At 34.3% G+C, this 11,585-nt stretch overlaps 2 protein-coding genes across 2 annotated transcripts in view; both read right to left on the bottom strand.

The window, feature by feature from the left end:
* Window positions 1-2,148: 2,148 nt before the first annotated feature.
* On the bottom strand, window positions 2,149-6,715 carry LOC145232113 (RWD domain-containing protein 1-like). The gene is made up of 5 exons (XM_080096625.1): window positions 6,504-6,715; window positions 6,099-6,310; window positions 5,405-5,548; window positions 3,005-3,131; window positions 2,149-2,559 (listed from the first exon to the last, which is right to left on the bottom strand). The coding sequence occupies exons 1-5, from the start codon at window positions 6,574-6,576 to the stop codon at window positions 2,417-2,419; spliced, it is 699 nt and encodes a 232-aa protein (XP_079952751.1). The 5' UTR covers window positions 6,577-6,715; the 3' UTR covers window positions 2,149-2,416.
* A 397-nt stretch (window positions 6,716-7,112) lies between these two features.
* The window catches only part of LOC145232111 (cadherin-23-like), a 32,359-nt gene continuing 27,886 nt past the window's right edge, over window positions 7,113-11,585 (bottom strand). The window contains exons 22-33 of the mRNA XM_080096621.1: window positions 11,287-11,407; window positions 10,987-11,090; window positions 10,600-10,741; window positions 10,244-10,389; window positions 9,905-10,008; window positions 9,529-9,651; window positions 9,073-9,156; window positions 8,941-9,009; window positions 8,357-8,536; window positions 8,158-8,274; window positions 7,779-7,911; window positions 7,113-7,655 (exon numbers count right to left, since the gene is read on the bottom strand). Of these exons, the coding sequence (XP_079952747.1) occupies window positions 7,491-7,655; window positions 7,779-7,911; window positions 8,158-8,274; window positions 8,357-8,536; window positions 8,941-9,009; window positions 9,073-9,156; window positions 9,529-9,651; window positions 9,905-10,008; window positions 10,244-10,389; window positions 10,600-10,741; window positions 10,987-11,090; window positions 11,287-11,407 (1,488 nt within the window). The 3' untranslated portion in view covers window positions 7,113-7,490. The remainder of the gene's footprint in view (window positions 7,656-7,778; window positions 7,912-8,157; window positions 8,275-8,356; window positions 8,537-8,940; window positions 9,010-9,072; window positions 9,157-9,528; window positions 9,652-9,904; window positions 10,009-10,243; window positions 10,390-10,599; window positions 10,742-10,986; window positions 11,091-11,286; window positions 11,408-11,585) is intronic.

The raw sequence follows: 11,585 nt of genomic DNA, 5'->3' as shown, positions 1-11,585 counted from the left end.
GCACCGGCGTTCAAAACATAATGCTTAGCTAAGCAGTTTACGGCTCTGCAGACTGTAATTAAAGTTTCAACCAAACTGATTACAAACCGTATGGCATAGAAAGCTGAAAGACGTTGATCACTGATGACTCATAAACATCACAACACCAGAAACCAAAACAAAATTGTTTGTTTTTAAATCATCCACGACAATAGGCTACAACATGTAATGAAATACTAAACCATTAAGCATTTTCAAACCGTCTGTAACCAAAAGGTTTAGAAAATAAGTAATGAAATCAGTAAACAGTTGAAGATTTTCAAACCGTTTCAAAAACTATTGCCCGTGCAATGTCTAGGCTACGTTTATGCTATCCCTTCTACATTTATGCTGTCCCTTCTACATTTATGCTGTCCCTAAATGCTGAACTAGGCACGAACTTATGTAATGTATGTAAGCAAGCAGAGCATGTCGCCTCTCCACGAATGTAAACCAATTTAGCACGACATGAACTGTTTACTTCTTGCCGTGTCTGTTCGCTTGACTTGCAGCTAAGCGTGAGCGAGGGATTTGTGTCCACCGCTTGTGTTTGCTAAAAGCAACACGCATACTATATAGAGTCTGCAATACAATAGGCCTTTAGGTACTTCTGCGGCTACCGTTACCCTGGACCTTGTACTGTATGGTTGACTGTCGCAAGCACTTTTGTTAACAGGCTGAACGCTAGGCTCAATTACAACCCTGTCGCTAACCCACTGTGTTTTATTCGTCTGTTGCAAGCTTAAACCTTTTTTACATTACAGTTTTTGGATTTAACATGATCGTTCAAAAACACTCTATCAAAGTGAGTTGCGCTTTGTAATATGTCAACATTTGCATCATAGACCGAAACGAATTTCATCGACTCTTGTGAAAGTCCGGAGAAAATTGCCCTTCAAGCTAACCTAAAGTAAACATTTATCTGACATAATCATACTTGACTAATAAGGCGTGTACATGATTTCCGCATATTGAGCGACGGAAAGCTCGATGTCAAGTTCTGCTTAGCTGGAACTTACTCATATTTTAGGAAAACAACTAAAACAATCACCATTTTACTGAAACTAAAAACTGTATAATACTCAGCTGGTTCTTGACCAAGACCATTACGGTTTTGCAAACACAAAAATGAACATATATGTTTGGCAACACACTTTAGTTTTGAACGTAGCCCTACTAGCCTCAATGTTGTTTTACAAACCATATTGCGACAGAACACAAATGCATTATGCGAAGCACCGGCTATGTCCACTAATTTGCAGTAGACAACCTCTTACTTGCATGCAAACAGGACAGGCGCACAGCCAACTTGCCCTGGCGTTGAACACTGTATGGCTAGCATTACAGACTACGTAACCGTAGGCAGTCCCTAATCAAATTCCTAAGCAATGATGTCACCCGCGGTATTTGCTGTGTCAAAGCGTATCACATTGAATGTTTGGCAAAATCGTGTTCGTTTTTTGCCGCCTTAGCAACAGGATATATTTATATCAGTTAACACCGTGGTGCTATTTATTTCAGCGCAAATGTAGTAGGACTTAGAAGTCAAGACTATTTGTGCAACTGAGCTGAAAACAAGGGTAATTTAGCGTCTCCAAAAGCGTACCGAGTTAAAGGTATCTAATTTCGGTGGCGCAGTGTAACTTAAATTGCGTGTCCACAGACGATTTGGTTGACACATCACTTAAGGGTTGGTTGACGAAAACGCAATTTATTCGATTCCATCGAATCAGTATGCAGTTTAGTTCTAGGGATTTACTGATTTGAAAACACTAAAGCACGAACATAGGCTACATTTGAAGCTCTTTGCCGTTAAGTTGTTTGCAACAACCATATCTAAAAAAGTTGCCACTAAAAACGGTGAAAATGTTTACCGTTTTCAGTGCGACAGCAGTACAATGACGTAAACTCACGAACAAGGAGTAAAGGGATGCATTTTAACAATTATTTTAAGTTTTAGGGCAATGTAATAGGTTTTTGTAACAAAAAATTCTTTTACTTGTCTCTAGTTCAGATTGGTTGACTAAACTGATCGTGAGCTCATTTGCATATTGAGTTTAATTTAATGACAAACCAACATCTGGCGCTCTTTGCGCTATGCATTGTATCACGTTTTGTTAATTTTACATGTTGAACTTTGAAACGTGTATTTTGAACTTGCATCTAGATAACGAACTCTTCAAAACCAAGAAGGCTACCGTTTGTCCCGGGTCAGCGTTTCCGTGAAAGACAAAAAAAATATTTTCTGAGAGTAATAGAACCACATTGCAAGAGATCAGTATCCTTCTTCGAATGCTAGTGCACGAAATTGATAGAAAACAATAAATAAAATTGCATGTTATAATGCTAACACCATCCCAACAACCAAAGTGAGATTGCCAGGTTTGAGGGCGTTTTGTCAAGAAGTCAAATCTTCATCACATTCAAGGTCTAAATCATCCAAATCCTCAAACAAGGACTCATCAACCTCAACCACATTTTCCCCTTCTAATAATTCAGAATCATCCTCTTTGATGTGTTTTTGCATGAAAATTTCTCTTCCTGCAGAAAAATATGAACAATGATTGCAAGCACAACCTTCTTATGTACATTAAAAACAGATTTAGTATGGATTCATTTTGTCACAAGCTTAGGTACACAATTCACGGTTTTAGAAATCTATCGAGCGACAAACAAGCCAGTATATTTGTAAAAATGACATTTCGACAGCAACTTGTGTCATTCACAAATGAATGAATGTAAAACCAAGCAGCATTTAAAACCAGCAAAAAACGCGAGAAACAAGCGCTAATAGCAGGTAAAAATGTGTAGTTTTAGAAGGTCAAGGGTTAGAAGGGTGCAAGGGGTCGAATTTTGGAGAAAAAAAATCTTAGTTTTTTTTGTTTAACTTTCCTAAAGCAATTTGACATCAAGAACTTGACAATTCAGATCCAACATGGTAAAATACTAGCTTAGCTGGTACATGAGTTGAAACAAAGTAACCAACCTGTAAGTTTCTTTGATTTCTTCTCACTCTGAGCTTTTTTCTGTTCCAGTTCCATCATTTCATAATCAAATTTAGTTTTCCAGGCAAGAAAATTGGCAACTGTAACTGGTGTGCCATGACATTTTCTCTAAAGAACATAGTTTAATGAAGGCACATGTGTTATTTGAAAAATAAAAAAGTGCCTTTTCAGCCTTGCAAAATCTAGCTTATAAACTACACAAACATACAAAACACAAAAATGCACCATTTCTAATATTTTTTTCCAATTTGTTTGTAATGCCAACAATATTGGACTTGATACTTAAATCTGACAGCATGCGCAACAGATAATTTGTGGTTGTTGTAATTTAATTCGGCCTATTTTGATATCCATAGAACGAATATGCAATTGTATGTCTTGTAACACTGATGAGCATTGTTGTTAAAAATTAACACTACACCATCACTAACAGTGTTATGCAATATACATAAGTTGACCTAAATGCCCTTTGGGTCGTGTCAACAATAACCTCTGAAATGACATTTTTTCAATGCAATTGACATGCTAGGGTTTTCCCTTTGATTGAGCCAAAGGTTAATTGGATATGTGTATGACATCATGTCAATTATGCAATAACTACTGCAGATCAGGGGGAAGAACCAGGATTAATTATGCAATGAATGCATGAACCTATCAATAAATCAAATGCAGTTGCATATTAATTACTTCCAGAAAATGATTATGCAAAAAAGGAAGAGGAAAGTATTCCAAAAACGAATAAAATTATTTATCAAGTAACACTTTTAGTGCATTAACTGATGTCTATGTCAAAAAACATTTTGTACATAGTGTGAATTGACATAGATCTCTATGAAAAGTTTTTGGAAAAAGAAGTGTCTGCATGTTGAATTGCATCGAGACAAAACAGCCCATGTAATGAATACAAGATTAGTGTGTGTATAGGCAGGGCAATGCTAAGAAGTGAGCTTTAAACTTGTGAATGAAGTTTGTTTCAAAACAATGTAACAAACCAGTTGGTTCTAGCAACAACAAAAAATCAAAATAGGAATACTTTTTTTAGTTCTAACGATGCACATAATAACTAGAATAGTGGTTTTCCTATATATTGCCGGTTCATATATATACTACATCATATTTAACGATATATCACATACACCACTTACTATATTTATAATGGATATATATTTGGCACCTACATTTCATTGGGTCCCTATCCTTTTCCTGGCACTTTATAACATAATTGTTTCTGCAAGCATAATCTAATGGCTCTCTACACATATGCATATGCAATTTGGTAACAGTAAAAATAGGGCACAATCATTGTTAGATATTTACCAATTTACTATACACACCATTTTATCTACACATATGATTGTTTTTGTAAGCAAAAACGAATGGGTCCCCACATGCATGTTTGTGTGGATTTATGGTAAACAAACATCCTAGTTATTTTTAGATTATTAAGGAAAAACTTAACCAACTTTAGCCTTAACCCAATTTAAAAATTTTGTCCCTATTCTTTTTGCATCATTATTGTCATGTAATTAAAAAAAAACAGTAAATAAGAACAGGAAAAATACTTTCAATTTAATCTCATGCTTTGACCTTGATATTGTCATTCAAGGTCAGTTTTGAACACAATTTTCCAAAACTGAAAATGTGCTTGATAACTTAATAAACCGACATAGCATAGCTGCGCAAAAACAGCCGATGTCTAATCACCAACACGACTGTCTCACAAAATGTCCGTCCGGACGTCAAGCTGAGCAAGTAACTATTTGGCTGATTAAGGCAAATTTTTAAATACTAAACGAATAACCTACTGCAAACAATTGTTTAACATTTCAGCACATTAGGGATTGTATTTCTGGCCTAAAACATATTATTTTGGGGTTTAAGGGGTAAAAATGGGTGAATCCAATAACAAGTCACAAAATTCTTTAGAATAGGTACATTGCACCAACCAACAAAGCATGAAACCCTCAGATTATGTACTTGGGTCAGAACACCTATTTTTATTGTTTTTTTGTTTTGGGGGCCTGTGGGTGAGCCGCTGGGTCATTTGGGGTCAAACTTCAGGAGGATCAAATTCAGAACAATAACTAACATCTGAAATTTGAATAAATTTGAAGAACTCTTTCTTGACCAAACGAATTTAACAAAGCAGTGTTAGACAGAAACAAATATTTTGGGGTATAAGGGGTGAAGATGGGTTATGTACAAAATTCTTTGCAATTTTGAAAACTATAATGAATATATTTTTAAAGAAAGTAACAAATTCAAAAATGCCAGAAAAAAAATGAAAGCAATGTCTACCATTTATAGCAAGCATTTCCAGATAATTAGTTGCACTTTTTCTGTAAATATTTTTTTCTGTTTGTAAACAAACAAAGTCATACCTCCTCAGCTTCTTTTTCTTCCCTTTCTTTCATTTCTTTATCCTCAATAATTTTTGTTATGATTGAGTCTTTTTTGTCATTAAGGTATTCCTGAACAGCAGACACAATTGTAAACACCATCACCATTCCCAAGTTTTCTTCAATCTGAAAATAGGGCCAAGAATAATAAGTTTTTTTTTATCATATCAAACATGTGATTTTGCAAGATTCAATTTGTATAATATGTTGAACCAATAGTCAAAAAGACATTGTTGGTTTCTGGCCATCATTTGCTTCATGAATTTATACAAAATCATGGCCATGAGCAAACCACCAATCAGCTTTAACCAAGTTCATATTTCATTGTCATTTGACTGAATTTACTTCCACCAAAAACCCATCATGAATCATTAAAAAAAAGCTAGTTATATAAATTTACACATACCAAATTTACTGGCCGCGGCATATATTGTTTTTACCTGCCGTTTGTGTGGCTTATAATCAGGGGCTTACATAATTTTTTTAACACTTCAACATGTGGCTTACACTCGAGGGCGGCTTATAAACGAGGGTGGCTTACGATCGAGTAAATACGGTAACTAATAAATGTAAATAACAGCAATAAGCCAAATCTGTTTGTATTTTGTTATAAGGTGTTTTGTGCCTAAGCTCGTAACTCAACCAAATCATCAACAAAAGCTTTAGCTTTTTTTACCTGTGTGCTAATTAGATCACTTATCTCAACCACATCGCTATCATCAGGAAGCCCATCTACATCTGCCAACTCAAATAAAGGTTCTGCATCAGGATATTTGGAAGTGTAAGTAAACTTAAGTGTCACACTCAGGGATTCAATTTGCGGCCCATATGCATCTGCTTCTTCAGACACCACACACACAGTAAAGCAATGAGGATCCGATGAAATTACTGCAGAAATATACAATGCATAACACTCTTTTTTTTTCAACTAAAGTATCTTCCAAACATACATAATTAACACATAAACAAACACAAATGATCTCCACAAAGTTGTAAAAGTTAACACAACGATGAAATACTAAAAGTTTAACAAATCTGGTGTGATTCTGAACAAAATACGAGTTATTTTTTGAGAACAAACCATTGAACGAGTCGGGGTATATTGATTCCAATGCTTCAATTTCGTTTTGCTGTTCTTCAGCATAATCTGTCATATCTTCGAATCAAGGCTGATTATGCCCAAAACCTGTGATTGCACTTTGGGACAAATTGGGTTAATTTTAAATCTAAAGTACCACTAAGATTACATCGGCAATCAGTATTGCATCGATGGAAAGTTGGAAACAGCATGAGTTCATAGAAATCGCAAAAATTAATAGATCCGGAGCGACTAGGATTTTTGTCCACTACTGTAGAACAGGCGCTTTGCTTCTTTTCTCAAGAGGTCGTTTTGTAGCCTGCTCATTGACTTTGTTTCTCTGATTACGACTCTCTTGTCAAATACAGTTTTAATCGGAAGTATGGGCCTCAAACAATTCTATATCTCAACAAAGGAATTGCACTAATAATTTAATTTAATTTGTATGTCACATAATGTCAAATGTCGAGGCATTACGCAAGAAAACTAAAGTTGCATAACAATTGCTTTAACTGTGCGATTTGCATCAGCAGCCATATTATTACACTGTTTCATTTTGCTCTTAGGATCTCTACCGCAATTCTTTAAGTTGTGAAAGCAGACAACTTGCAAATGTCTAATTTTATTGCAATTAAATCAGTCAGGAAGCATACAAGTTACCGTACCACATAACACGAGTTTTTTCTTTCAGAAAACATGTCAAACGATAAATATGAATGTATGTGCCCATACACCTAAAGTAAGAAACTATTGCAGAACTTGTAACGAGCATTTCATAGCAGAGAACAGTGGATAGATTAACGAGTACAAGTAGCGAGGTAAATTATACTTCAATTAAGCAAGTAAACAGTGAACACAAAGACACAAAAGAAAAGCAGTACAGCAAAATCAAATCATGTTTCATTCAGCGAACTATATACAGTATTTGGCTTAGATAAACATTTGCACCACTTCATTACAATGCAAAATTGCACAACAAAACATGAAAGTTTACATAAAGTTATCGCCTTTTTCATCACCAATTTCATTGAACAAAAAAGTAAGATTTTCTCTGCCTTGTCGTGGTGCATTTAATGCTGCTTCCAGTTTTGTTGGGTCAAAATCAATGTCAAATGCATCGTTTAGGTTGTCATCCTCAATGCTAGCTGGCTTGTCCTGAATGGAATTTAACAAAAAAAATTTTGCTTCACCAAGAAAGTGATGTTTTCAAATTAAGGTTACTTTTAATGGAAATGTACAATACACAAATGCCAAAATATTTTTTTTAAATATACTTACATCAGAGTCTATTGCACTGTCTTGGTTGTCAACGGCGTTATCATCAATAGAATCATCATCATCATTACTTTCATTGTTAACTGGCCATGACAATATTTGGTTGTCACCTTTCTCATCATACAAAGGATTTTCACTATAGTTATAAGAAGAGACATATTTGTTATTTGAGAATTTTTCAACTAAGCACCATTAAAAAAAGGGTGGTTTTGCTATAAAGGGCACTTTATTATTCTACACCAAATAACTTTTCTACTTAAACAGCTCTGTATCCAAACATATAACCAACTTGGTGATATGGTTTAAACGTGAAAAATTCTCCCAGGCACATTTTAAAGAATTAGCAAGTGCTTTTAAACTTTGGATTTTTTTGATCACCAACCTTTCTGCAAATTTGTTTGTACTCGGAAGTATGTTAGTTGGTTCTTTAGATTTCATGCTTATTATCTCCTGGGCAGCTCTTTCTGTTGCACTAGCCACTGCAAGTTTGGTTGAGTAGCTGCAAAAATAAGATATTTTGAGATAAACATTTTTCTTTAGCTGCCAAAGTAATAAAAAGGTACTGAATGTGAAATACTTACTTTCTCCGGATGCAAAGTGTAGCAGTTGCAAAGACAATTAAAACTAGCAAAATAACAGCACAGGCAATAATTAACCCTGCTTGTAAATATGCAAGGTCTGTTTGAGTTTCCTGGGGGGGATCATTTTGTACTCCAACTATTCCAAAGGTTGTTCGGAATTGAACATCCTCATTTATTTTCCTGTAAAATTTTGTGCAACAAACATTTAAAAAGTACATACTTTTCCCCTATAATGGTCATCATATTCTACACAGGCCCAAAATTGATGTATGTGTATGGAGTAAGTTTTAAGTAATATACTTTAAACTACAATGCAGATTGCTAAGTATTCAGCGCAGCCACTTTGTGTTTGTAATGTGGGTTTTGATTTTATTTCAAACACTTGTGTTTACCAGACCAAGACACGTTCGCAACAATGCTCCAACCCATAGAAACCTAACGCTTAAATGAAGTTACTAAACGTAATTCAAACACAGATATTAGACAGTCAATGCACTAAAAAAGACACAGACATAAATCAGTCAAATACAACTAAATAGACCGGTGCTGTCTTGTATCTTTCAAAATGTGGACATTATACTTACAATATTATATATTCTGGTGACACTAAAGTTGTGGAGTTATTTTCCCTCGCATGAATGTCTATATCGGACCTGCAATTATTTGAAAATGTAAATATTTCAATGTTATACTTTTTGGCACAGAAATTTAATTACTTGATTTCATCCTGTTCATCAACTGGGACGTGATCAATACATTGGTCAACAAAAACTTTGGCATCTAAAATTGCTTCCAGTTGGCTGTGAATAAGATATTGTCTGTTAGTTTTGGTGATAAGCGCTTCTGTTGTTAAAACGTGAAGCTAAGTAAATAACCAACAAAATTTCACAACATTTTTTGTTAATATACAAAAAAGTGAAAATCAACGATGAATTACATTGCAAGTTATTTTTTATAGACCTCCTTCCAGTTGATCAAACAAACTTTAAGTGATAATGTGTAAATGACTTGTAGTAAGCTTTGAATAATGCAAAAAAAAATTAATATTCAGTCCCAAAAACACTCTTTAACAATTGGTTTATTGTCAATGTCATAATGTATATGATAACAACAATGTCTGCTTTTGGGTTAATTCAAAGGCTTACCACTAACATAAAATAAAAAAAAATGACCTAATAAATTCATCTTGTTGTGCTTCAAATTCGTCTTTTGTGAGTATTGAGTAGAGTGTAACAGTTGAGCCTCCTTTTATGATAAGAATTGTGACTTCAGTTGTGTCAGTGTGGCCTACCATCCTAAATAAGTTAATAGGTAAGCTATACTAATTTCCATTGAAAAAATACTTGGTTAACATAATGTTAAAGGAAAAAATGCTCAATTACATTTATGAATTACTGATCATAAAAGTTAGATGAGAAAATTAGGGAAGTTAAAACAAATATGCCTTCTGGCCATTACATTTCTTGACTGACATTTAAAGGATATGAAAATTAATTGAAAGAATCATTTAATGTAGAAGAAAATATTTTGTTTTAGCTACAAGATTACCCATCAGTAACTTCAACAGTGATGATATAGTAACTGTTTTCAAACCCATCAATTGCCTCACTAAGATAAATATCACCTGAATTTGCATCGATATCGAAAGCACCCTTTGAACAAAAACAAATGTTAGGTCTTGATAAACAGCTATTTTAAACAACTAAGGGTCCATACTTGGTTTAGTTAACATGTAACAACAGGAAATGCAATATTTGTGATATGTGTCAAAATATGCTACTAATAAGAAAAATTATGCAAAGACTTTATAATTAAATTATTGTGTTCTGTTTCAGAAAATCATACTCTGTATCCAGATCTCATGACACAAGACAAACACACACTTACAATTTGGTTAGTTTCTACTCCATCTACCACATAAGTTTGACTCAAAATTCTGTATGTTAATTCTGCATTAACACCAATGTCTGCATCCGTCGCTGTTATTTGCAATACAATTGCAGTCACATCTGGTTGAGTATCACCAGGCATATCTAAATAAAATTTTACATTAAAATGTCATATTCTTTAGCCGGTTCTGCTACAAAAAGTCCATTGACAGTAAACAGTGATGCCATCCGGTTCGCTGATCTCATAAATATATTTGAGACGGTCCCATAAAACCGGTGCGAACCAGCTGAATCCCACCACTGGCTACACCTGTTTGAAACTAACCAAGGATTATACATTAAAAAAATACATACCAGCTTCATAACTTTCTTGGGGAAACAGTGGTGGATTATCATTTACATCACCAACTGTAATCAATATGTGCAGCATGCTTGCATTGTTCTGAACTTCTGCCCATGTAGTTTGAAATGCAGTTGCATCAGGATTACCAGTTACCTAAATATATTGTAGCTTTTCTATAAATTGAATAAGAAAAAAATACAAGCTAATCCAATTGAGGCAAGACCCACAAATTCTTACTCTCTACAAAACTCCTGTTTGAGTGCAAAAAAATCTTGGGGCTAAAGTTATTATATGTAAGTGATGAATCATTGTTTTCCAAACATTTATGTCATGGCACTTTAACAAAACTATATTTGATTAAAAACGCGGATGGATAAATGCCATTTGGTATTTCTTACCCATACAATAAGATCATATTCATCAATTGTCTCCCTGTCAAGATTTTGAGCTGATAATTGGCCTGAGGTTTTGTTCACATCAAAGCTGCTGTAACCAGTTCCTCCTGTTTAATGCAAATCAATTTTATTGGCAAAGTTTTGAAATAATAAATTTTATTTCATTCAGAGCAAAAGAAAGCTAATTTTTTCCCTGGATGAACATCTTTATTTGAGTATGATTACTTGTCTTGCCAAGGTAAAGCAGACAAAGCATTACTTGAAATTTTTGCTTCGTTTATCAATACTGATTTTGTATCTTACCGACTTTGTAGTAAAAGTTATGGGAATTCACAAGAAGATCTCTGTCTTCAGCAGCAGGAACAGTAAAGAAATTAGGCGTTGATGTTCCTTCCTTTGCTGTAGTTGACAACTCTCTTGAAGTCTATGAGGATAAGTACAAAATTGATTAAAATCAAAACAACAAAATATGGCGAAATTTTTTCAAAAGAAACAACCATAAATTAACTTGAACAGATATCACACACATGCACTTCTGTGACAAAAATGGATAACAGGAACAACAATAGATTTATTTGAATGCAAATTTCAATTTACAACAC

This window comes from Phallusia mammillata, chromosome 6 (assembly GCF_965637545.1).
Source record: "Phallusia mammillata chromosome 6, kaPhaMamm4.hap1.1, whole genome shotgun sequence".
Lineage (NCBI taxonomy): Eukaryota > Metazoa > Chordata > Ascidiacea > Phlebobranchia > Ascidiidae > Phallusia > Phallusia mammillata.
Note: the sequence above shows the minus strand (reverse complement) of the source record. Positions and strands in the feature narration are given on the sequence as shown.